This window comes from Acyrthosiphon pisum, chromosome A2, assembly GCF_005508785.2.
Source record: "Acyrthosiphon pisum isolate AL4f chromosome A2, pea_aphid_22Mar2018_4r6ur, whole genome shotgun sequence".
Taxonomy (NCBI): domain Eukaryota; kingdom Metazoa; phylum Arthropoda; class Insecta; order Hemiptera; family Aphididae; genus Acyrthosiphon; species Acyrthosiphon pisum.
Window position 1 is genome coordinate 92428578 of NC_042495.1, and position 27252 is coordinate 92455829.

The 27252-nt window shown below is 26.6% G+C and overlaps 6 protein-coding genes across 8 annotated transcripts in view; 4 read left to right on the forward strand and 2 right to left on the reverse strand.

Moving 5' to 3' along the window:
• Nucleotides 1-2580, forward strand: part of LOC100160487 (uncharacterized) — a 6456-nt gene extending 3876 nt beyond the window's left edge. Inside the window, exons 1-2 of one of the 3 annotated variants that reach the window (NM_001162619.2) lie at nucleotides 728-1009; nucleotides 1762-2310. In NM_001162619.2, the coding sequence (NP_001156091.1) occupies nucleotides 1825-2142 (318 nt within the window). In that variant the 5' untranslated portion in view covers nucleotides 728-1009; nucleotides 1762-1824 and the 3' untranslated portion in view covers nucleotides 2143-2310. Of the gene's footprint in view, nucleotides 1-727; nucleotides 1010-1302; nucleotides 1675-1761 lie in introns of those variants that run through there. The other 2 variants (XM_008189904.3, XM_029488881.1) reach the window with 2 other exon arrangements.
• Nucleotides 2581-6446: 3866 nt separating this feature from the next.
• LOC100161842 (46 kDa FK506-binding nuclear protein) lies at nucleotides 6447-12557 on the forward strand. The gene is made up of 9 exons (XM_001951026.5): nucleotides 6447-6671; nucleotides 6892-6987; nucleotides 7611-7778; nucleotides 7844-7942; nucleotides 9011-9163; nucleotides 9675-9964; nucleotides 10023-10208; nucleotides 10273-10451; nucleotides 11857-12557. Exons 1-9 carry the CDS (start codon nucleotides 6665-6667, stop codon nucleotides 11936-11938), a joined length of 1260 nt encoding a protein of 419 aa, XP_001951061.1. The 5' UTR covers nucleotides 6447-6664; the 3' UTR covers nucleotides 11939-12557.
• Nucleotides 12558-15248: 2691 nt separating this feature from the next.
• On the forward strand, nucleotides 15249-16522 carry ACYPI21111 (uncharacterized LOC103310715). Its single transcript, NM_001297636.1, is given in 1 exon segment — nucleotides 15249-16522. A coding segment is annotated over 1 exon segment (414 nt). The 5' UTR covers nucleotides 15249-15309; the 3' UTR covers nucleotides 15724-16522.
• On the reverse strand, nucleotides 16258-18862 carry LOC100159799 (replication factor C subunit 3). Its single transcript, XM_001951267.4, has 7 exons — nucleotides 18562-18862; nucleotides 18348-18485; nucleotides 18116-18281; nucleotides 17844-18043; nucleotides 16955-17073; nucleotides 16698-16866; nucleotides 16258-16630 (listed from the first exon to the last, which is right to left on the reverse strand). The coding sequence occupies exons 1-7, from the start codon at nucleotides 18646-18648 to the stop codon at nucleotides 16442-16444; spliced, it is 1068 nt and encodes a 355-aa protein (XP_001951302.1). The 5' UTR covers nucleotides 18649-18862; the 3' UTR covers nucleotides 16258-16441.
• A 175-nt stretch (nucleotides 18863-19037) lies between these two features.
• Rps27a (ribosomal protein S27A) lies at nucleotides 19038-21109 on the forward strand. The gene is made up of 4 exons (NM_001126222.2): nucleotides 19038-19142; nucleotides 19497-19605; nucleotides 20344-20561; nucleotides 20627-21109. The coding sequence occupies exons 2-4, from the start codon at nucleotides 19503-19505 to the stop codon at nucleotides 20756-20758; spliced, it is 453 nt and encodes a 150-aa protein (NP_001119694.1). The 5' UTR covers nucleotides 19038-19142; nucleotides 19497-19502; the 3' UTR covers nucleotides 20759-21109.
• The window catches only part of LOC100167312 (tyrosine-protein kinase hopscotch), an 8544-nt gene continuing 2326 nt past the window's right edge, over nucleotides 21035-27252 (reverse strand). The window contains exons 4-19 of the mRNA XM_008189906.3: nucleotides 26549-26668; nucleotides 26316-26467; nucleotides 26056-26178; nucleotides 25847-25983; nucleotides 25563-25775; nucleotides 25345-25469; nucleotides 25000-25153; nucleotides 24781-24928; nucleotides 24601-24708; nucleotides 24388-24470; nucleotides 24234-24311; nucleotides 23348-23458; nucleotides 22466-22597; nucleotides 22229-22402; nucleotides 21832-22001; nucleotides 21035-21734 (exon numbers count right to left, since the gene is read on the reverse strand). Of these exons, the coding sequence (XP_008188128.1) occupies nucleotides 21395-21734; nucleotides 21832-22001; nucleotides 22229-22402; nucleotides 22466-22597; nucleotides 23348-23458; nucleotides 24234-24311; nucleotides 24388-24470; nucleotides 24601-24708; nucleotides 24781-24928; nucleotides 25000-25153; nucleotides 25345-25469; nucleotides 25563-25775; nucleotides 25847-25983; nucleotides 26056-26178; nucleotides 26316-26467; nucleotides 26549-26668 (2368 nt within the window). The 3' untranslated portion in view covers nucleotides 21035-21394. The remainder of the gene's footprint in view (nucleotides 21735-21831; nucleotides 22002-22228; nucleotides 22403-22465; nucleotides 22598-23347; nucleotides 23459-24233; nucleotides 24312-24387; nucleotides 24471-24600; nucleotides 24709-24780; nucleotides 24929-24999; nucleotides 25154-25344; nucleotides 25470-25562; nucleotides 25776-25846; nucleotides 25984-26055; nucleotides 26179-26315; nucleotides 26468-26548; nucleotides 26669-27252) is intronic.

A 27252-nucleotide genomic window follows, 5' to 3' on the forward strand; every position in this document is an offset into this window, starting at 1 on the left:
GACCAAACAGATACTTTTTATGAACCAATAAAAGGGTTCTTTTATTTTGTTACAACAATCTTTAAGTTTTAAAATGTTTAAATTTATATTATTACTATGTTATTTAATAACGAGTTTTCATTAGTATGTTGTTTCAGTTTGTATAAATAATTTTATACTTACTTATATATAATTATGTAAAATGTCCATGTACTAAGTTTCTATTTTAATATTAGTAGTTTTAATTTGTTATACTTATATATAATAATTTGTAATGTTCCTATGTTTTAATTATCTACCAAAGTTTCATTTTTTATGTTACCTAACTAGTTGTTTCAAATTTTATTAGGTATTAAATATTAATTGTAAAAATAAATAAAAGGTTTTTCATTGGAATTAATATATTCTAAACTTTTTCTATTATTTTAATTTTCATATGAATATTTAACATAAATAACGACAAATTAAAATGGTAAAATACTACTTTGTCATGGCAAAAGTACAAGTACATAACATTATAATTTATAACAATAATCATTGATTCTTTATTATCAAAAATCATAATGTAAACAAGGGGCTCTTTGATAAGAAAAGTCGGCCATTTACTGGACTTCAATATTAGTTTGTAGTCGGCTATCTAGTTGTATTATATATCTGTGGCCTACTCGCTTAAATATATTATCTACGCACAGCAGCTGTATGATAGATAGTACTATCTTGGAAACTTATCAATAAAATATAATATTATGATTTGTATAAAATATGTTCCGAGGCAGAACTTCTGTCTTCTGTGGTTCTGTAATTTTATTCCTTGCTAGTGTCAACTGTCAGTTTGTCTCCTGTGGCTTGAAAATAATTAATTATATTATGCACACGAGAATTATTCATTAAATTACTAATTAGATAATATTTTGATACTAAAATATAAATGCTAAATATTCTTTAGCTGTGGGCCATGGTGTGTAAACATCCATTAAATTATTTATGTTAAATCTTGAATCTTCACACTTCAGTGTCAGCCCATGACAAAGTAAGTATTTATTTTGTCATGCTTCAGACCATAAATACTATTTCTAATTTGCAGTTTCCAAATTTAATCATCAGGTTTTCTAGTCTTAACTCCTTCATGCTTATATCATAGAAAAGAGATAATTATCTTACTTTTTGTTTTTTAATCATATTTTTGTTTTTTATTTTTAATCTAGAACTTATACAATCTATACTAAAAAAAAGAACAATAAGCACAATGTATGTTTTTTTAAATTAAATTAAGTGTAATGGCTTGAGTGTCTTGAGGGAAGAAACCATCCAGTGAAGGTACTTTGGCATGAATTTACGTTATTTGGGTATTAAGTATTCATATGATATTTACTTTATAAGGTCACGGGGCCATTGCCATTTGAGTCTTCTGGAAGGATTTCCTGGTAGATAGATAGTAGCTTTTTTTATATGGGGATTGGTGTGATTTTGAAGGCGATTCCTAAATCTTTTGTAATACAACTTGGCTGTATCAGTGACTTTAGGAACATGAAGATCTGAATGGAGAGTGTGGTTTGAAATATATGGTGGAGCATTGGTTATGAATCTGAAAATGTTTGGTTAGAGCACTTGTATTTTTCGTGTATTTGATAATTTTGCTGTGCCCCAGACTTGAATACCATAGAGCCAGATAGGTTTAAATAGAAGATTATAGATGTGAGTTTTGAGGGTTTTATATTATTCACTGTTATTACTTATTTTATTTTAGAAGTATTAACTATTATCATATGAATTATTTTTTAGGTGACTATGGTGATATAAGAGTATAGACTTTTTGAATCAATACATTATTAGTAATAATTGATAATGACGTCAGCTTCCAGCACAAGTGCTAGATCCCTTTTTGGCGATTCCAAAAATTTGTTGAGTGAACGGGTAAAGTTAAACATTAATAATATGTCATCAGTTATCAAGCAAATCCACAGAAGTTCCAAGAGTCATGAAATGTTAAATCAAACGGTAAAAAGTCTCGCATTCCTTGAATCTAATATTGACCGTACTGAGCATAATTTAAATCAATTGAGAAACGTTTCTACCAATTTCAACCAACAATATGGGGAATTCAAAAGATCCATACAACTTATTGAAGAAGTAAAGGAACATGTACAAACTATGCAAAGATAAATACATATAAAAAAAAAAATTGTTAGTAGATGCATATCAAATTTGTGAATTAATTTTGTATAATGTAATAATATAACTAATTAAATAATAATGTTAAGTCAATTTAATTTTGTATATAGAAGTATAACTGTATAAATATTATATACACATAAATTCAAAATGAAAAAATATTTGTTTTTTATCTACTTTTGTCTTTTTACTCCTACTTTCTAGTAATCAATGTAAAAAATTGTTTAAAAACTGTGACAAAAACATATTAAGAGGGCACCATGCCCACATGCGTTCTCTGTCTTACAAACGCATAACATACCAAATTATACATTCGGCAGATCACGTTTAGCTCTGTTAGTTTAAAAATTAGAGTGAATTGACTTATTGTGTGACCTATAAGTGTAAATGAAAGATTTTAATAAACTGTGTTAAAAATGTAAAATTTTATGTATTTTGGAACTTTTTTTTTTTATTCATAATAAATACTTGTGGCCACATAGGCCATTGGGAAACAAATTATCTTACATAGGTAGTATACTTAATTAATGATTGAGTAATATAAATATTGGATACTTTACAATTATTAGAAACGGTACCTACATAAATGTGTGTACATTTTTATAATTTATAATATTTTATTGATTTAAACTAGGTTATAAACATGCAGACTTTGTAATTGTGAAAGAAAATATTGAAACTGTTGGTCACATTAATATTTTTTTTTTGAAATTTTAGTATTTAAAATTGTGTCATTGAATAAAACAAGAAATAACGTAAATTAACAAAAAATATTTGAATACTAAACTTCTAAAAATGTAGCCCTTGAAAATGAAAAATCAATAAAATATATGATACTATTTTTTTTATGTTTATTGATTATTATTGATTCAAAAACTACTTAATTTTTTTGTGGTGATATCAATCGATGAAAAATGTGTATTGTAGGCACGATGTAGGTAAAATGTATGTTTTACCTACATCGTGATTGTAGGGTAGCATAATTTTCGACGATACCACTATACCAGTACAAGTTATCGTCTATGGACATAGACATATTAACTAGTTAATGTGTCTATGGTTATGGACCTAGCTTGATATCTAGGGCTAGGATTTTGTAGCATTTGCATTTTATTTCATAGTACTACAGGACAGCCCCCATGGCTCTTTAAATACACGTCTATTATTATATTATAATTATTAAATCGTAATCTGTAAGCTAAAATTCTTGTCATCCGCCCCCTACAAAAAATACTAAATACGCAACTGCTACAGGACATAGCTAATCAAAAACAAAATTCGATTCATTCATCTGAGAGTTCAAATATGCAATTTTGATTTTGCTTTTTTTGCATTTTCTTATGATATTCGTAAATAAATACTTTTTTGTCAGTTTATTAGGTTTTTAATTAGTTTTTGTTAATTATATGCATATTTAACATTTTTAGAACATTTACGTACATATTTATCTAAATTATTATTTATTAATTTATTTTAATTGTATTATTATATATACTTATTTCATGATTTCATAGTGAAATATTATGGCCTTATCGGAAAATATTTCTGAAAATAGATTCTTAGATTTTGTCAAAGTGATTATCGTAGTGGTTACGTAATACGCTCGTAGACATTTATCGACATTTAATAAAACAGTTTTTAATTTATTTTTTTCAATATTTATAAATTGTGCTTAGTTGTTCTAAGAATTACTTAGTGTGAACATATAAAAATGTGTTTAATAAATTATGTTTTGATGTTAAAAATATTTTTCAGCTAAACTTAAAAATGTTCAAGTCTTTTTTAGTTTCATTTTCTTGGTTAAAATGCTTTTTTTTGTAGCCATTATTGGCAATTTTTTAATTCCTTTGTTGTAGGTTTTTAGTGCTTTATTTTCCTAGCCCTATTGATATCTTTATGACTTTATAAGTACCTATATGATACCAGTATTTTAGCTTTAAGGTTAGGTTATTGCTTATATTTGTTATTGGCTGTAAAATTATACTTTATAATTTTACTAGGTATATTAAAATAGTATGACTTGTAATACCTACTAAATATTTACTATGAAAATGGTTATCAATTATCATTATCGTGTATCGTTGCCGACGATCCACAGAATATATGAAAATTTCATATATTCTGTGGACGATCGATATGGCATATCCAAATAGATAAATCTAGCTCTAAATAATAGACATATATAGCTAATATATATTTAGTTATAGACTATTAAAATAGAGAGTATTTCGTGTTGGTAGTTGGTACCTTGGTGGTGCAAGTGTACAACCATCACTAAAAAGAACTAACATGACTGATCAGCATTTTGTTTATTGAACAAATCATGTTTTTAAAATGCAATAAACAAATGTTTGATTAAAACAAACTATTTCAGAATTAAATAAAATTTTAGATTCTGAGTGGAACGATGAATGTATTGATTTTACAATGATGTGTGTTTTTTTTTTTTGTGTCTGTGTACACGATAAGTAGTCGAAATAATGCTTCGATTTTCAACTTCAGTATCTTGTTCGATTTGAAAGTGAATATTGTTGGTGAATTGAGGAGGTCAAAATTTAAAATTCCCAGTAATTTTCAAAACTGCCAAGAAAAACCAAAGAAAAATTAAGGAAAAACGGGAATTTTTACGCAAAATTGATTTTTCACAAAATTGAATTTGGTTTTTGGTGTAACTTTAAAAAATGACCTTAGATACATGAAATTTTGACTGAATGTTTATCTTAGCATCTTCTATACCCCATAACATTTTCAAAATATTTTGACTTATTTTGAGCTCTTTACGGACATTGTCAGTTTTCATTTTTTTTTATTTTTTTTTCTAAAAATATCAATAAAATTTTATTTGTTGATTAAAAAAGCTTGAAAATTTAATAAAAGGCTCCTAGTTATTGTTTCAAAAGCAGATGAAAAATATTAAAAATCCTTAGTCACAGTTTTTTTTTATAAGCATTTAAAGTTCAAAAAATGACAAGATATGGAAGAATCACGAAAATTTGCAAATTATTTCGAGTTAGAAATTCATAAAAATTTTTCTTTTTAAATCTAAGATATGAAAATGTAATACTTATAAGATTTTCTACCTTTATCAAACAAAAAATATCTATAAGAAAGTCAAATTAAATTTTTATGATCGTTTGAAATTCAAATTTTTACAACATTGGATATTCACTCGATTTTTCATGTAGCGATTTCCTTATTTTGTTGTAATTCAAAAACGAATAACTGCAGATACATGAAAATTTTACTGAATGTTTATATTAGCATTTCCTACACACCATACGATTTTGAAAATATTTTGACTCTTTTTGAGCTGTTTACGGACATTTTCAGTTTTCATTTTTTTTAGTTTTTTTTCTATAAATATCAATAAAGTTTTATCTGTTGGGCCAAAAAGTGTATAAATTTAATACAAAGCTCCTGATATATTGTTACAATATCAGTTGAAAAATATTAAAAATACATAGGCACAATTTTTTTTTATAAGCATTTAACGATCAAATTTTGACAAAATTTATCAAATTTTAATTTGAAAAATTATTTTGTAGTTAAAAATTTATAAAATGTTCAATTTTTGTATCTAAGAATTGAAAATTTAAAACAAGATTCCACGTAAGTAATTAATTCTGTTACCAAAAAATCTAAAAAATACATTTACACAGTTTATTTTTGTACGTCTTTAAATTTTACTTGTGACTTATTCGTTCAAAAATATCTAACAATTAATAATTTATTGTTATATGTTTGTCGTTTCTAATTAAATGGTAATTTTTATTAAGAGGATGTCAGCGCGCTACTTGTTTTCTCTCTCTGGCCCACGCGCAATATAGACAAAACGCATTTACGCAAAATTATTTTTTCTACGTTTTTAAATAATCTTATGATTATCACCTATGACAAAAAAGATGGAGAATAATTTTTTTTGAGGGAATGACATATCGACTTGTCTAAATATGGTCTCAAAACTATTTAAACATAATTTAAATGGACATTTTTTTTTCTTGAAAGTCGAATACAAAGTCAAATAACAATAAGATATTAAATCGAAAACAAATAGTGCGCTGAACATCCTCTTAATGTATTTGATAAATGTATCATTGATATAAGATATTATTGCAGGCTATGTAAATAATAAATACGTATAGAGCGTGAAGGAAACATGAATTTAAAAAAGGCGCCAAATAATATTTTAGATTTGTTCTACAATGTTCCCTGTATATGGTCATACTGACGAATCACTGTGTACTTTCCGTCCCTCGCATTCCTATCTGTTCGGTTGGCTCCAGGTTATTGTAAATTTGTAACCCTTGTTTGTATTTCGGCTAAAGTGTTGGGTACGGACGTCAAACACCGATCATCGTTCATTTTCGGCTTCTTCGTCTTGTTGAAGTCACGTTGTTCTTCGCTTTTGAAATTGTACCATTTCAAAACGTGTAACTTAAATAAATGTTATTATTGTAATTGTTCGCAATTATTGTTTTTTATTATTAATCTGTCATAATATACCACCGACAAAATGTGGAGTAAGTATATTGTACTTGATGCTGTTTTTATAAACACGTGTGTATCTGTTGAATCTTGTGTATCGTGTTTTGACGTTTTGTATTTAATGATACACCGTGGTCATTTGTCAATATGTATTATTTATTAATAGCATGGCCAGATTACCATTTATAATCCACAAGTACTTGCGGTTTTGTTATACATAAATATATATTGACAAAACGATGTTTACGTTTACAGGCATAGTAATGGAACCTGGGAAAAAATACAGCACGGTTGTCGAGAACACATTCCATCTGTCTATGGCTACACTTGATTTAGAATCTGTTAAAAAGGGTATGTATCAAGTGCATATATATTTCTGTTTATAAATTATAATACATTTTTATTCAATTGTCAAAATCTTACCTATTGAATCATCGCCTGATTTTATGTATTTATATTGTATTCATGATTTTATTGGTAGGTATGACCAATGCATTACTTGTGATTTTTAATTTTATATTTACTGGCTGTACTACAATATTGTATACCTTGCTATTTAAGTATGTTCAATTAATGCTTACGAGATGTATAAGAACCTCTCACCAATCTCTAATTTATACTACCTGGCAAAGTTTATGTCTATTAGGATAAACAATTTTCTCTACCCAACTTTAAGGTAACCCACCAATAGTTAACATGTTTATTCACTAATATTTCTACAATTCTTTATAACACCTTTCAAATTCCTCCGTCACATATGGTTTGAAGTCTCCACTCTGTATGGTATTTTAAATCAAAAATTTATTATTAAAAACTGATGAATTGTATCTTAAGCCTGACAACCAAATTTTGTTTGAAATATGAAAAGAGATCTAGGGACACATTCTTGATTTGTTATTTATGATTTTGATATTTGATATAATTTACTTATCCCTACATTTCCATTGTTTAATTCCATGTGTGTTTTTATATAGCTGATGATGTACATACTGTATATGTCGAAACTGATGATAACCCACGTGTAATCCTTTGTCACTTGTCTAAAGCATCAAAACTGTACCAATGCCGATTGGACCATATTTTCCCACGAGGAACAGATTTAAAGTTTGTTACATCAGCCACTGCTAATATACATATGACAGGTATTTTTTAATTTAAGATCTTGCTTATAAAAGAATGTAATTAACATTTTTCTTAATATTTATAGGATACTTAGACTTAAACGAAGATGATGAATTATATTCTGATTTAGAAAGTGAATCTGAAGAAGAAGGAACACAAATTGAAAAGCCAGTGCAAGAAAAAGGTACTTTTTAAATATTATTACATACATACATAAGTATCCATTATTATTTCTTATTAGACAATTGAGAAGATAATTTTTTTTATATTAAAGTTAGCTGTGAAATTAAGTAATTTATTATCTATATAATATATTTAGATTAGAGGTTTAATGTTTGTGACTGCATATTTGAGCATATATATGCATACATTGATAATCATCATCAATTGTACATATAAGTAAGATTTGTTGAAAAGTAGGAGATAAGATATTTATAAAAACATACTATCAAATTGTCGAAGTTCTTTCTCCTAATTTGACAACATCAGCGAAATAATTGTTATATAGTGTAATCATAAAGGATCATCAACTTATTTGTATTTAATAGCTGTGTGCTTTGTAATAAAATAATTTAAATACACATTCAAAGGAGTATAATTTTTTTTAGTATTTCCCCCTTTTTTCATATGTACATTTCATATAATTTCTTATTTTAATATTTTTAAATGCATAATAATTTAATAAATGTTTGGTCCTTAGCATCCAAGCTCATATAAATACTCATGTTTAATTTTCCTGTATTTGTTAATTTTAGCATTTGTTAAGTATATTTTCTACATAGAAAATAGTAACCACTTCGTAATTTAATTATAACTATGCTACTTACACATTTTAAAATCCTATTTATCTCTTACACCACTTTTTAAAAACACTCTTTTAACACTCTTCAAAAGTTCAAACATAAATTATTTTTAAATTGCATTAACTTATGATTAAAAATTCTCATTACATAATTCCAACATATACTGTTATAGTATCAATGATTATAAATACTATAGATCGCTCACTGTAGTACAAAATATGCTGCTCTAATTCATTTCTGATATTGGTGTTAAGCGCCAGATACTGACTTGGTGGCCAGGTTGTAAGATAGGTCAATTATTATCAACATCTTGTTAAATATTTTTAATGTCTTGTGCATTTTCTAAACATTTTTATCACTTTAATATTACATGTTTATGAAATGATTAATATTTGTTAAGTAGCACTACATTTTAAAAGTAAAAAAAAAAATTCCATTTATTATTTCAGGCAATAAACGTAAATCTGAAGATAATGTTTCTAAAAAAAATAAATCTATTAAATTAGATGAGAGTAATCAGTCTGACGAAGATAGTGACGATGAGAATGACTCTGATGAAATTATGGATTTTGAAGATGACAGCGATGAAGATGGATTAAAATGTAAGTTTGTTTTATTTAGTTATCTACTTTTATTTTACCATTACCTAGAAAATAAGTTATTTCATTCAACAACTACAATTTTGTACTTTTAAATAATTACAAATTCTATCTAACAATTTCCTATATTTTCTACCTACAATCATCAAATAAAAACCATGACAAATTAGAGAAGTATCATCACAGTTGCTCTAGTTTTGCGCAATATGTGCACTCCTTCACCTCCGTCTCATGTCGTAGTTCTCCACTTCTCATTGGTTGATTTTTTCAATGTTATATATGATGTATATGATTGATAGCCAATACGAAGTGAAGAACTACGATAAAGGCGATAAAGTAAAAAGCTAAGGATGCGTATCAAAATACTGTGATGATGTCTATCTAATTTATCATGATAAAAACATCCTAATTACATTATCCTTAAAATACTATTCTCTTTTATTGTTGTATTTCTTTTGTAGTGTTGTTAAAATTCTTATACTTTTTTAAAATGAATTGTTTTAATTTTGTTTAGTAAGTGATTTGGTTAGTGATGATGATGAAGATGAAGAAGATGACGATGATGAAGATGATGAGGATGATGATGACGAAGATGAGGAAGATAGTGGTGATGAATCTGAAGATGTACCAGTATTGACCAAGAAAACGAAAGAACTACAAAAAACTCCAAAAAAACAATTGAATGGAAATGATCAAAAGTCTCCTAAACAAGAACAGAAAACCCCTAAAGGTCAAGAAAAGACACCTAAAGGTCAAAAGACTACAATGCCCAAAACGCCTGACGCCAATCAAACATTGATAAATGTAAATATATAATATTTTTTTTTTTGTATAATATATCTTATTTCTAATTATATTTTAGGGTTCAACGGAAAGTAGTAAAAAAAAGAAAAATAAGGAACCTAAGACCCCACTCAGTGCATTAAAGACTAAACCAGATACTCCGTTGCCCAAAGATAAACAAAATCAACAACAAAAGTTAAATGGTGGAGTTATCATTAATGATCTCAAAGTTGGTGATGGCGCTGTTGCAAAACCAGGAAAAAATGTACATATTAATAATCATTTTTAATATTTGAAATTTTACTTAAATATATTTTTATAAATATTAGGTTAAAGTGTATTATATTGGCCGTCTGAAATCCACTGGTAAAGTTTTTGATTCGATGCAGAAAGGGCCTGGATTCACATTCGGATTACAACGTGGTGAAGTTATTAAAGGTTGGGATATTGGTATTGCTGGTATGAAAGTTGGAGGCAAAAGAAAAGTTATATGTCCACCAAATATGGCGTAAGTAATATTTTCTAAAACTAATTTCACTAAATCTTTCTTAACTAAACAATTTTAACTTTACTAATATTTAAACTATGCACAGATATTTGAAACATTTAGATTTATACTTATATGGAATAAAATGGACTTTTGATACATTATGTACAATTTCCATGTGGTACTAAGAAAATTAATTAATGTTTTCTTGTTTCATCAACATTTTTAATATTTAATAAGTATATTGTTAAGGGTGCCGGTGCGTTTTTTGGTACAAAAACATGTCTTACAGGAAAAACTCACGACCTATAGAATTGTCGGATTTCGTTATTTTTTTTTATCTTAAAGTAGAGAATATTTTGTAGGTCGGATCAAAGTCTGATTTTTAAAACTAATAATTATAGAAACTGGAATATGCATTTGAAAAATGCATAATATTTGTCCTTTTTCAAACTTATTTTTCTACTACTATTCAAAGTAAAATAAAAAATCGAGCTTTGATCCAACCTGAAGAAACTTCTCATCTTTCAGATAAAAAAAAAATTAACGAAATCCGACAATTCTACAGGGCGTGAGTTTTTCCCGTGAAGTCATTTTTGTTGATAAAATACACCATATCGACCCCGTCTAGATAAGTATCGAACTTTAGATTAGTGGAAAAGTATTATAATTAAGGCAATAACTAAAATATAAAACTTAATATTCAAATAGCATAGAAATTTCGAAAATTGGAAATACTGGCACCGACACTCTAAAGAGGATGTCACATTCGCATATTTTGATTCAGTCTTATGAATGTACTACGTAGCAAAAACTGTTTTGCGCTGACCGCTTTTTCACACCATATGTTTTGTTGTAGAGCTACCAAATGTTCACAACACGTAAAGAAAAACTTGTGTAACAGTGTGATGTCCCTTTTTGAGTCCTTTTTTTAATAGCACTATCCAATTATTTTTTATAAGCAAATGAAAAAAAACTAAATGTTTTGAAGCAAATAACTTCTATTGTATTAGTTTTATCTAAAATATAGGCTGTTGCATAGATATTTTTCTACCCTATAGCCACAGAACACAACACAGAAAGATAAAAGTTGTCCAACGCAAAACAGTTTCTGCTAAGTAGTACATTAATTGTAAGACGGAGACAACACAAGTGCAGGTGTGACATCCTCTTAGGTATATTTATAATCTTAACAACCAATTTTTTTCTGTTGAAATTATGAAAATTGTTAATAGATATAATTATAATTATTTTTAATATTTGTTATGCAATGTTCTTTTTTTTGGTGTCCAATTCTGAGTTATTCATTAGTAAAATATTTTAAATGATAAATACAGTACTTGTAGGATATAATAATTGTTTTTGTGGCATGTGATAAAATTTTTATTGTGTATAATGTTTAAAAGATATTGTTTTTTATTTTCAGGTATGGTGCTAAAGGAAGTCCACCTGAAATTCCACCCAATAGTACTTTAGTTTTTGATGTAGAACTAAAACATGTTAATTAAGTTTATCCAGTATGTCTTTTATTCCGACTGATATTCCTATGATTTTTTTGTTATTTATCATTCATTTTTCTACAATGACTACAAGAAATGAATATCAGTATTCCGTTTTTGTTTAAAAAAAAAAAATTGAAAGCTGTATTTTTAATATAACGCACAATAGTTTTTAAATTTGAGACAATTTTTATCAAAAATTTAAGTATACAATTGTTTTATTATACTTCATAATATTTTAAATTGCTGACAATTTTTAGCAAGTATAGATAGAGTTGTGTACAATTTTGAGCAATAATTTACCAATTGTATATTAATAACTTTTAATAAAATAATTAATTCATAATTTAAGATTTATTTGAACTCCAATCATTTTTATTTAAATACCTCATGAACCAACCTTAATTTTGTCTGAGTAATTGTCACTTAGTTAATAATAAATGTTTTAAATGACATAATTTTTGTGGATGTTTGTATTGAATAAAATTATGTAACTTTAATTCTTCTAAGTGTTGACAATTTGTTGATAGTATATTGATGTTTTAATCTATCATATGAATAAAGTGCTAAGGACTAATGTTTTATTTTTATTGGTGAAACATAATAAATAAATAATTTTTATACCATTTTTATTATTCTATACAAATATAATATTCACAGTATATTTAAATATATTATTTCCTGATGTGTAAACATTTATTGATCAATGATTTTTGAATACAGTAAAACCTCTGTTATACAAACAACTTTAAAATGTAATTTACATATCCGAACACCAATAAGCAAATAAGCATTGTAATGTTTCTACATCTAATCATGTAGTTGTGTAATATAATAAATAAATAAACTTAATTTCATGATATGTATCAAAAATATTAAGTTTATAGACTAGGTGCAGTCCCCGATTAGTAGTTTAGATAATTTGAAGTTCTACTGTAATCACATTTCCAATCTCCAAAATGGTTTTTAATAACTAATTGGGTTTCATTAGTTTTGAGATATTATTTGTAATGGGTTAACCCTGTGAACCATTTACTTTATTATTTAGTTAAGTCCAGCACTAACACAACTATGCAAATAGAATGTGTATTTTTGTTGCTTGACATTTGTTTAATTGCATGGCTCCTGAATTATTTAAGTGGATGTTCCACTCGCATATGTTTCCACCGTCTTACAAATGCACATAGCATAAACAGTTTTTCATGAGATAGAACCACTGCGGCTGTAGTGATAGTTTAGACTCCAAATTGATGCGCAATATAATTCAGAAAATTATCTGTGAAATATCGATTTTATTTTTTTTGATATCACTGCAAAAATGTTATCGATTCAAATCCATTGTTTGTGTTTTTCATATGGAAAATAGAGTTAATATTGAATTCTTTAAACACTTGACAGTTATAACTCAGTTTAAAATTAAATATAATTCAAAGCCTATGAGATGCCTTCAAGACCAACTATAGTCAGTGTGATGACGGAAGATTTCCCAGTGGCTTAATGGACTTATTAAAGATTTTGGATAAATCTATCTTCCCACCCAAAACAATTTGATCTAAAATATTTTCCCTGGATGCCTTGGATAATATTTTTCACTTGTACTTTGATAATGTGTCACTTCACCCAGATATTATTCTAACTAAATTGGCTATAATTGTGTTTGTAAGATAGTTCTATACTCTACCCACTTTTTTTTTTGCACACACACAGTATGGTAAAAACTTGGTGACAATACTCATCAGTCGTCATACTTTGTGTGCGCAAAAAAAAAACAAAAAGTGGGTAAACTTATGGGGAATGTCATATCACATCATGTTTCAACCATCTTTAACAAGTAAAATGTAGTAATAAATCATATTACATTGAACTCTATTACTCTACTCAATCCATCTTAGTATGTATCACAAATAGAAAATAATCCACTTTGTGTAAAAAACGAATAAGTATTCTGATTTGGAAGTTATAAGAGATGCTGAAAAAAAATTATGTGGAGACAAATAAAATGATTAACATAGTATATAGAATTTTACCATATGTTATCTTTTTAAATAAGTTGGAATGGTTCAAAATTCTATAGAAATGCTTCTAAGTGATTTTTTGAAATTTGTTTTTGTTCTAAATGTGTGTTTTTGTATGCTTGATTTAATTAAAAAAAAGTCCCTCTTACTTAATTTGGTAATTATGGTAAAAAAACTTCAATTGCTTATTTTTTTATTAACATTAAAAGTAAGTAAGATGGGTTAATTCTGATTTCACTAAAATTTTAAGCATCTAAACATTTTGTCACAAGTCAACTCTAATGTTCTTGAATTGAATTTTCATAGTTGTTACAAGTCACCTCAAATTTTAGGTGACTTGTAACACGTTTTTTATTTTTTTTTTTAAAGCGAGTTTTTATCAAAAAACTAAATTGAAGGTTTTATTCTATTCATTAGACGTATGCGAAAATAAATATAATTTTTTGTAGCCCAGTGCGATTTTTTTTAAGCACTAACTATACTAATAAGTATGTCAAAATCGTTTCAAGGCACCTCGATTGATATATTCTTTATATAGGTTTATGACGGTGGTTTTTAACCTGTGTTCTGTGGTGCTATCGTCTTTCTGGTCACACGAGCACACAATATATACAGAAATTAATTCTTATTTTTATTGAATTATTATAGTAATTTTTGGATTGTAAGTAATAAAAAACAAAATTGAGTAAAAAAAGTTTGAAAAAATTAATTTTTTAAATTAGTTAAATTTTTTTCTCATGAATTTGAAGTTTGTACGTCAAAAAATTAAGAACTGCTGGTATAAAGTGTACTATAGTAGTACTGTAGTAGGTTAGTAGACCTTATTATGAATTAAAATATTAATTTTTCTGTTGCATAACCTACTAGTAGTTTTTGTTAACAATATACAAAAAACATATTAAGTAATATGGTTCTGTCAAAAATCTGTTTGGCATCAAATCTCATTTATATCAACAATTTAAAATCAAATTTTAATTAATATATTTTTGTTATTTGTCGTTTTATTAGTATTTAAGTATTTTATTTTAAAATAAAAGAAGGGAAAAAAAAACAGTTTTTTGATTATATTAATCTTTTTTTTTTTAAACCACAGACCAATGAAATTATCATTATGTGAACTCACATAGACCATTTATTTATCTTGTTTCATGTATTTACATTATGGAAATAATATATATACAATTTGCTTGACCCATGATTATATTATGACTGTTTATAGGTTTGACCTAAAAAATAGCCTATTTTAGATTAGATTTCAAAATTATATTATATTATATATAACCAGAGATTGTTAATGACAATTTATTTAATAGTTTTTTAGTGACACACACTTAGTTAGCAAATTGTACTGACGTATAATTCAATATGACTTTTTTTTCTTTAATTTTGACACCAAACGATGTAAATTCATGTGTGAATATGTTTCGACAACATACAGAGACTTTATGTCCAAAATGTGGTATCAATAAAATTATAACAGTGAAAAAGTCATTACGTCTTACCATGGCCGTAATAGACATTGATTATGGAGCATTTATTAGAAGGCCAATGGACTGGACATTTGAATATGAGACACCTCAATTTGTGCTAAACAACAGATTTAAATTCACTTTAAAAATTAAAACATCAACAGACGATCAAGAGGTAATAATATGTCACTTACACGAAGGTAATAAATACCAATCAAACATAGATATACAATTAGATTCTGGATCAAGTGTTGTGTTTTCTTGTCAACAAACATGTAGTATACATCTTACTGGCTATTACTTGAATTAAGAATCATGTTTTGTAAATTGGTTTTATAGTTATCATATTATTATTAATATACAGTGAAAACTGTTGGAAGTAATTTTTAATAAATATATGCCAATAATAGTTTTTCACATTATCATTACCAATTGTTGCTATAGCAATCTATGTTCAAAATTGTTTCTGAATGCAATGATGTATTCTTTTATATTATATAAAACTAGCTCGAAAGTCTACCGAACTTGTATCATACTTTTTTTTTTTTGATTGATTGTCAATAAAATATTTGTGTACTTTAGCATTATTTCACATTAATTTATTTGATTATTTCCAATATTTATATTTTACTAGTAGTTAGAATATATATATTAAATAGTGGAATGTATCAAAAGTAAATAATATATATGGTAATATAAATAATTATAATGTAATATATAATGTAAATTTAATATCAACCAGTTAGGAAAAGACCAATAAACCGATAGTTTGACCGGGTATACCAGGACCAAAGGATGAAACATAGGAGTGAAACTGTCCAGGCTATGGGAAGATAAGACAGTATCATCGGTTATAATTTTATTCTAAATATCTTAGAAAATTAAGAATCTAACAAATAAGACTAATAATGATAAAAAAATGTTCAACCTTTATACTACAAAAAATGAAATAGTGATAAAGTGTACAATGTTGTTTTTACAATTAATTTAAGGTAAATAGAAATAAAGTTATACATACGAAATACAAATTAAAATATACCATGTAATGACTCTTCCATGAACTTTGAATAAAGTAACATAAATTTGGCTACAAATGCCTCTAAATGAAACATGGTTTTATTACCTTTTAATAAACTATGTTCATAAAACGATGCAATTTCAACAATATCGTGTTTCAACGAAATGTCACAGTTTTTCACCAACTCTTTAAGTAAAAACTGAAAATTGTATGTTCATAGAAAATATTATGTCCATATTAATAATATTATAATTTAATTTACTTACTTTAAAAATCACATTTGTTGGAATGCCATGAACTATCAATTCATAAAGCATAGATCGAACTTCAAGTAATTTTCCAGGGGTTTGCTGGCTTAATATTTGTTTGGCAGTATCACCAATATAAAGTTGCCAATCTGGTACAACAACACTTTGTTTTACATCAAAAGGGTACCTTTTATTTAAAAAATAAATTGAATTACAAATATTTCTAACAATTTAAAAAAAAATGTGAAATAAAATACATATGTAAAAATACTAACTGTTTTACTTTACTAGCTTCTAACATTAATATTGCTCGCCTTAAGTTTCGTTCACAATTCTGAGAGATAATTAATGCCAATTCATCCGGTAATGTTAATCCTTCCTTTTTGCAAATTGTCTGTAAATAATGTAAAATAATAACAGTGAATTATAACACATTTAATTAGGTACCAAATAAATAAAATGTTCAATGTTAATTTTGGCAAAAGTTAATGGTACAGATCAAATTCTGTAATGATGGGAAACACAAATAATATTTATCTGTAACAATATCATATTTATAAATAATTACAGGTGCCTAGGAATACACTGAATATAATACACTCCACTATGATAATGGTCTATCGCATATACTGCATAAGACAAAGTATTATAATGAATGTATTATACTTATATTAGGTATTAAAAGTACAATAATTGTTTTGAGTGATTAAACAATTTTAACCGGTGGCGTTATTTCAGTTTTTGATAGGCAAGAAAAAGCATGTTTTGACCAACCCACACTATAGGAAAAAAGAATTGTTTAATTTGAACTCTACATACAATTTTGTTTAAAATCAATAATAGTACACAACCATGCACACCACTTATTTATATAGCATACATATTATACACAGTTCCGCGTGTATATATACTTCAACTAAAAATTATCATTGTGACAATAATTTCCATGGCAATATTATTTTTTTTAACAATTAAAAAATAGGCAAGGTTGAACAGCAAAAATTAGCCAGCCTATTTGCTATGGGGGTAAATAATGCTCACTTTGCGTTCTGATCTCCCAAAAAGAAGCCATTGTTTTAAACAATTGAATAAAATTGTTTAACATAATATTCAAATACTAGAGTAAATTTTTACATATTTTAGTTATTGAAAAATTATGTTTACTTTTAATATTTTACAAATATCTTCATGAGTGGGAGCTGGGACACGCACAGCTAAACATCTACTACGTATGGCTGGAATCACTTGACCAATGGAATTAGCACACAGAATAATACGACAAGTAGCCATATATTTTTCCATTGTTCGTCGCAAAGCTTGTTGAGCTTCTTTAGTAAGCCTATCCACTTCAGTTAATAAGATTACTGTAACATAGATATAAAATTAAAAAAAAACAGAAAATTAATAAAAAAATATATTAACTTGGAATGTCTTACCTTTAAAGTGCCGTTGCTTAGTTGAATCTAATTGATGAGTTTGTGCAACAGTTTTTATGAGCTCCATAACTACAATGCGGTCATACATACCAGCATCACTAGCATTAACTTCTATATGATAATTGCTAGCCACAGTCATTATCTCAAATTTCTTGTTTGAAGGAGTCTATAGACAACAATAAAGAAATTATTAAATAAATAGATGACTTATAGATTTGTATTGGTTTTGTACCATGAAGTTCATGTGTTCTGTGCGTAACCTTTCAACTCCAGGACCATAAAGTTGTCGTAACAATGCTAAAATACGAGTCTTTTTTCCAGCACCATTAGGTCCGTAAAACAGTAGATGTGGAAAATCGCCTTGATTTACCTATGTAATTATTTTAAAAAGTATTACACAAATACAACACAATTTGGTTAAACTACTGCTTAATTAATGTACTAACGAGGTTTGTTAAATGCTGAGCTTGATCCTGGTGGTAATCAACCTTTTGTAACGAATTTGGTCGATATTTATCTGCCCACAGACTCATTTTTAACTGAATAAAAAAACTTTTAATTTAAATAAACAGGACAAAGAAATATAGTAATTTTAGTAGACTGCAAACTACGACACTAAGACGTCAAGACGATGAGTATTAGTTATTAATTTTTTCTTGATGGTTAATTATCGCAAAAAAATTGGAAAATTCAAATAATGTAAGCACTAAGTAAGTAGGTAATAATTCGAATAAAAATACTATAATATTATGCGAGTATAATTTACCAAAGTAAACTAAAAATTATAATCAATTGTTGCTGTAATCATTTGGCGGGAACAAAAATCAAATATGATAAAGCTAAAAAATTATCGCCAAAGAGACATTTTAAGTTTTCAAAAGTGAACAACTTGTTTGTTGTAGCTGTCTAATTTTTAAAGGTTATGTGTCGTACTGTCGTATAGTTGTCGAAAATTCTTTCATTTATGGCTCCGGTTTGAAGTTTTTTTGAGTTTTGTCTTGCGTTTCATTTTGTGCGAAGTTGATTCGTAAGTATAAAGTTGTTGTTTATTAATATTTTATTGTAGACCTTAACAATACAAAAATGTTCGTGTTCATTGAATATAAAGGATTTGTTGTATTTCTAGGTTAAAAAACTTGGTCATGAATTATGATGATTTAATCACAAATCACAATGCTAATTCTCAATAATAATTTACTAAATTTTAAATTAAATATGAAGTAAACACGAACTTGCTGTACTATAGGTGTTCCTTATTCTAGCCCTTATAATGATTATATAGTTTTAAAATATTTATGGATGTTAAAAAGTTCAATTGTATTAACTATTAAGGATTTAAATAAATACTTGTGAACTAATAATATTTTTACTATTTTTATAGGGCAAGATGCAAATTTTTGTTAAAACCCTTACGGGTAAAACAATTACTCTCGAGGTTGAGTCATCAGATTCTATTGAAAATGTAAAATCTAAAATTCAAGATAAAGAAGGTAAATTTTAATGTCAATGATAAATTCATATATAGATATTTTTCACGTCATGTATACGCTTTTTAATATTTACAAAAAAAAATGTCTTAAGCCCTTTGACTACTGCTGGATATGCATCAACACCAAACTGCTGACATTCTGTACACAACAGAATTTCCAATAAAGTAAATTTAGTGCAGTACAGTCATGTATAGTCATATTTTAATGCAGTTATCATAGGGTTAAGGTATTATTAAATTGATGTTACCTACTTAAAAAAATAAACATATAAGGAATTGTAAAACCTACCATTTTAATTGGTATTAAAGCTTTACAATAAAACAATTATTTTTATACCTTTCGTAGCTTTGCAACATTCACTAAGTAGATTACATTTAGATTATTAACATGTAAATTACATTTTAATATTTAATACATTTTAATTTTCTTTGGTAGATTGTTTAAATTTAGTTAAAGTTAAGCACAAATTTTTTTTCCATCAATATTCTCAAAATGTCTTACTCCATCAAAATAAAATAAACGAATAAATTAATTAGCAATTCATAATATTCTTTAAAAATTAATTATTGTAGTTTATATAATATAAGGTTCTCTGCGATATCCATAATTTACGCTCAACCCCATTTATGCCCTTGTATATAAACCTACTGAAAAATTATCACTTAAATGTATTTGACCGAAATATTTTCAAGGTAGACATTATTATTGTCCAGTTGTAATTTAAAACTTATAATTTAGGCATTCCTCCGGATCAACAACGTCTTATTTTTGCTGGTAAGCAATTGGAAGATGGGCGCACGCTATCTGATTACAATATACAGAAAGAGTCAACACTTCACTTAGTACTTCGTTTAAGAGGTGGTGCTAAGAAACGTAAGAAGAAAAATTATTCCACTCCAAAAAAAATCAAACATAAGAAGAGGAAGATCAAGTTAGGAATTCTTAAGTTCTATAAGGTAAGAATTATAAATCAATGTTTTAAACTAATAAAATAATTTCAACTTCATACAATTATATATAGGTTGACGAAAATGGAAAAGTGCATAGATTAAGAAAAGAATGTGCTGCTGAAAACTGTGGACCTGGAGTATTCATGGCTGAAATGCCCAACAGATTCTACTGTGGAAAGTGTAGTTCTACCATACCTAAATAAATTGTATTTTAATTTTTAAGTACAATACAGTTTATTTTGAAAAGTCTTGCATTTTTCTTTGACAATATTTTAATATTATATTAAATTATAATTATTAAATATTAGGTTTTCCAATTCACATAATGTGTACAGTCTTATTGCATACAAATATTAAGTAACATTTTTCTTTAAATTAAGCAAATAATAACTACAGTATTTGAGTAACTAGCATACATGATAAAAGTAAATTAAATCTTAACATACATAAAATGTATACATAGTATTTAACATGATATATACAATAATATTTGGTTTCCGCTGATTTTTCATCTATACCTTCAATAAAACAAAGAATTAAAGGCTAAAAACATACAAAGTAACACATTTATTTTGTTTGACTAGATCACTAGTGCGCAATTCCTAAATATATATATAAAATAGTTCTTGAAAACTATATAAAGTTCATATGTACTATATATATGTTTCAATGCCTATTTTAACAACAATTCTCATTTTACTATTCTCGTGTTTTGAGTTCCCGCTGTTTAATAAGAATGTTTGATTGTTCAGGACACTTAAATATTAATATAAGTTGATTGTACCAATTGATTGTCTGGTATAATAATTAAGTCATTTTATTTGTTCCTAACATTTTGGTTATCCGTGTGTAAAATATTCAGCCGAATCAATGGTCATTAGTGACTTAATATTATTGATTAAATCTGAGAAATTTGGACGATCGCCGGCTACATAAGCCCAACAAGGCCGCATAAGTTTGTTATATATGTCTAGGGTGCATGGAGGACATGATGGGCATTGCAATCGGTGACCTTCTTCCAAAACTCTAATAAGGTTTTCAACATCTAGCCTTTCTTCCAATTTAGAGACTACATTTGGTTCTTTACCCAATGAAAAAATTTCAAAAAGTAATACACCATATGCCCAAATATCAGTTTTTGGAGAAAATTTTCCATACAAAATGGCCTCTGGAGCATGCCTAGAATAATAATATACAATTTAGTAAAAGAAAAAAAATATTATAATTTAAGATTTAGCATCAACATTTTCATGAAATTGTTATTTACAAAACTCACCATTTCAAAGGTAAATCTCTCATTGTTTGTAAGTAATAGTATTTTTCATCAGGTAAAAACTGAGCAAGACCAAAATCAGAAATTTTTACAACTGTTGGGCTTGATACCAAAATATTCCTAGTAGCTAAATCTCGATGTATTATATTAAGACTTCCTAAGTATTCCATTCCCTAAAATAAAAATAAATTATAGTTATAACACAATTTAATAAGTGCTAAAATTCATTGTTCAAAAATGTTTTCTTATGTATTTAATTTGTTTTATGCGTATACTTTACAGTACTAAGTATTGTGTAAGTCTATCGTTAAAATGTGTATTATAGTAAAGCAAAGATCGAAGTATAATTATATAATGTAATGATAATATTATATTAAAAAAATGCAAAATTTAAAATTACTTGAGCAATGTCTAAAGAGTATTTTAATAATCTATTAGTTTCCTCCACAAGTTCATCTTCATGTAATCGCAAATAACTACTTAATGAACCTAGTTCAATATATTCCATCACGAGCATTAAATTTGGTTCTTCTAGTACACCTTCTATTTCAACAATATTTGGATGGCTAAGTCCCTAAAACAAAAATAAAAAATAAATGTATACAATATATTTGTTAAACAGTTAAATAAGACTTACTTCTATAATTCCAATTTCTCTTTGAAAATCTTCGGTTTGGAATGATCTTTTCATATGCTTCACAGCAACTTTTTTTTTTTTATTATTATCATTAGATTCTAACAAGCCTTCTAATACAACTCCATAAAATCCCTAATGACAATTAATAATAATTAAAATTTTTAGTCACGTACAGTGATGGGAAAGAAAGCACTCAAATGTGTTTAATTTTCAAGTAATTAACTTGAGCATGAAATAAGTCGTTTTTTTTTATCAACATGAAAATTTTTAGATTGTTCATTGAAAAATCAAACTTCATATGTAAAATAAAAAACTTATAGCTGATATTTTATATTTACATTGGAATAGATGATTCCGTACAAGTACACCATATTATCATCAAAGAAACAATTCAGATGTTTCTGTTGACGGATTTACATGTTTTTATTGCTTAGTAGTTTTTAGTAAGAATTTAAACAATATATTAATGTTGTAATATAATATAGGTATTGGGTGACTCGTACAGAGCCGAGTATTTTTTTAATTATGTATAATAATATATGTACTATTTTTATAATTGTAAAATGCAGCAAATTAGTATTAAATGTTTATAGATTACTCAAAAATTATCTGTGAAAACTACGTACTATGATATTGATAAGATTATGGTAAATACTACATTTAGATAGTTTTATAAATTGTATTTGTATTATTGTATAATATTCACTATCACCGGTATCTACTAATTACAGCAATATTTTCAATATTATAATTTAATCTTGTATTTTTGTTAAACTGTATGAACCTAAACTCGAACTAGTTAATTTTAAAAAAGAACTTTCCCATCACTGGTAATGTAATATATATTTTTTTAATACTAAGTTTTAAATTAAAAACATTTACTTGTCCTATAACTTGCTGTAAAGTCAATGTAGCATTATTGAATTGATATGTTTTTTTTTGGCAGCTCATAGCGCTTTGCATATTGTTCGTTATCTCTTCCTTTGATGTAAGCTACACATTATAAAAAAATTTTGTTTAAAATTCTTGACTACGTATTATAATAAATATTATTTAACCCAACCATTGGTACTGTGGTAAGCACCATTTTGGGAACCCATGTTTTAAATATTATGCAATTCCTTTGAAGCTATTTATACCTTTAATTGACATGTTTCTAAGTAAAATTTAGTAAATAAAATAATGAATATTATTAAAAATTTGTAAGACGTTAAAAATAAATATTTAGGTGTTCATTTCAATGTTCTATGTTTATTGGGTACTAAATAACAGTTAAAATCAATAAGGTGAGCGTGGCACACACTCAATACCCCAATGGTTTGGCGATGTAATGTTTAATCAATTCCAGCAGCATCGTCAATTATGACATATGCCACAAAAAAAAATATATATATATATATACCCCAATGGTGAAACTTTATTAACCGTCTATACCAACGATAGGTTAAAATGACTAGGAATTGATACATTAAAACAGAGGGTCAATCTAATAATTGTAGTTTTTTTACCCTCGGCAACATGAGTCATTGGGTGTGTGTGTGTGTTAAGGGGAAGGTGGAAGTTTTGATTGGTTAGGTTATAACATGTGTCTTTATGTAAGGCGATTATTCGTCACCAAGAACCCGGGTAGACACACATCTGAGAAACGATGACACATTGACGCCAGATGATGGTTGATTACAGAACATATTAGTAACTAATGCCAACCAACTTCCCATACTAAGCCTCAATTGTATATTTTATCAATTGACAAATAGCATTTATTTACCTGTTCCATGAATTGATTGAAACTTGTGTTGGTAGCCGCAAGCATAGAATTTTCATTTTGATAACTTCTTCCATCATCCTGAAAATAAATGAAATAATTGTTTTTAAATGTTTACATTTTAATAGATTAATAAGTATATACTATAATTACGTACAGGGTTAGAATTGAAATCAATAAAATCTGATTTTGTTTCACTACCCGAAAAAGAGCTTGATACAGTGTCCAAAAATGTTTCAACTAGGAAAAATAATAAAAAATACATATATTAAATGTAGTTGTTACCATTAAAGCATATACCTAGTAGTTTGTTACATATATATATATGTAATATATTTTTTATGAATTAATAGCAGAACTAATATCTTACTTGTATAATCAGAAGTACAATAAATTGTCGCATCAGAGCAAGTGACATCATCACAGTATATTTCTTCTTTTTTTAATGGCGTATATTCATGTTGAGGACTAGCATAAACTTTAATCATAATAATAAATTAATAATGATGTAGAAATTTAACAGTCAAGTATAATCAAATAAAACACTTGCTTTGTAGCCAAATTTGTCTTAAATCTCTTAATGTTGCTTGTGGTTTTTTTCTTATAAAAGGATCACTGTCCCAACAATCTGTCATTATGTGATATATGTCATCTGTACAACAATCTGGCTTTGGCATCCTTATATTTTTTTCAAATTTCTGGAAGATAAAAAATATATTTAAAAAAAATAATATATTGTTTATTGGCAGTAAGCATAATGGGTACTTACTTTTTTAAACAACTCGACATTTTGAACATCAGGCAATATAATACCATAGTTAAATAACTCCCACAATGTTGAACTAAAAGCCCAAATATCAGCTTGAGGAGATTTTCGAGCAAGTTCTATAGAGTTATAAAATTCTGTTGGAATCCAATATAAACTAAAAAAAAAAATAGTAAAACGTAAACAAACAAAATGTCTTAAGGCTTAAAAAATTTTAAAGATAGTTTTCATAAATTTAATACTAATGCATTTTATGTTTACACCTAATCACATTTCTATTGAACAATGTCAATAAAAAAAAAAAAAAACATTAAAAATAATTAAATAATTTAAACCGTAAATACTTACTCATGACTAGTGTAGCATTTATGAATGCCTGGATCTGTAAGTTTAACAACAAATGAATTTTTTGTATGTTCAGCTACTACAAATTTATGACATCGAATTTTCCCATGAACTAAACATGCAGTTTCCTAAAATTACATACATAAATCAGAAATAAGAATACAACAAAAATTAAACTGTTTTGATGGCACTGAAAAAAATTTGTTTCAAAGGAAATTTACCATATCCCATAATGCTGTAGCTATATATGTTGCAGCTTCAACTAAATTGCTAAATAATACATTGTCTTTATTGGTTCGTAAATACGTATCAAGGGGTCCTAAAGCAAAGTATTCACTGACTAAGGCAGTTGGTGTGTCAACACATAGACCAAACAGTCGTACAATAGCACTTGAAGACACTGAACTCCATCTCTTTGATAAACTTAACAAATCCTATAAAAATTAACAATAATTAATAAAATATTGTTTAACACATGTTTGTTTATTCAAACAAAACAAGGTACCATTAAGTGTAAATTAATGTTGACATCGTCTTGAAATAATTTAACCACAACAGTGGATTCATTTCTTTTAGATTTGCACCATGTAGCTACTCGAACTTTCATAAGTGATTGCATTTTCTTTTTTGGAGAACAAATGGCTAATGAATTACAATTCAAGTAAATAGAGTAAGAAGGTTTTTTTTTTTAATGAGGCTTTAGATAACGCTTACTTTTTAATAGTTTTATAGAATCACTATTAATTAAATGAGGACCGGTGATTTTATCATCTTCATCATCATTGCCTATATTATGTTTAATACTTGTATTTTGACATAATAATAGTTCATTCATAGCTAAAACGTAAAATATAGTAATTATTATAATATTAATACATTAAAATTATTAAATAGGTATTACATTTTATAACAATTTTTGATTAGATATTTTTTATTTAGCTAGTTAGTCTACTTAATTTTACAATATAATTTACCTATATCTGATGGAAAAATACATTCAATAAAGTTCAAAGACATTTTATTGTTAGTAATAAGTCTCCAAATAGAAGGATATTCTATTTTATCATCACCAGCGAGCTTATAAAGTCCACCCTTACTTTCTATTACATATGTCATCGGCTTCATGCTAAAAAATGTTTTTATATAGTTAAGTTAACTATTCATTAATATGTAAATATAATTTGTATGTATGAAAATATAATGTTACCTCTGATTAACACAAACATCAATAACATAGTTATCATAATTCTTCATGCTTTGTCTAAGTATAAAACTTCCATGTTTCTTTGACATTTTTTTTTTGAAGATAGAAGTAGACTTCATTATGCTATGAAATAAAATGGTATTTCAGACATTGGTTAAAACTTGAAATAATAATTTTGAAAAATTACTAAAATAAGTAAATTGTTAGAGAAACTACAAACTTATTATAGATATTTTTTTAATTCACTGTAATAATGTTCAACTTAAACTAGCAAATATTTATGTTTAACAATAATTATTTAGTTTTGGGAATATAAACCAAGTCATAACCTGTCCAGTTCATCTTGGCACTCTGCAATTGTAAAATTAAAAAAAAACAATTGTGGTCCAAAAGTTATTTCTTTTAATATAATTATAGTTTTATATTAACTATACCAGGTAATTCTTTTATCATTGAACACTCATTATTTCAAAAAGTCAAAATTTTTTTGAAAATATTTTTTTACATAGTTTCAAGTCGCTTATAAAACAATGTTTTTCTTAAAAAATTATATTTTTAAATATTTTTTATCCTTAAAATTTTTTTAAGATTTTTACTTTTTTGAATGACAACATTGGGTTTTAATTTTATATTCCAAAGCAGAATATTTTTCTTAGTACCTAGATACATGAAAATCGAATTTCGGGTGAGTAGTTTATGAGTTATAA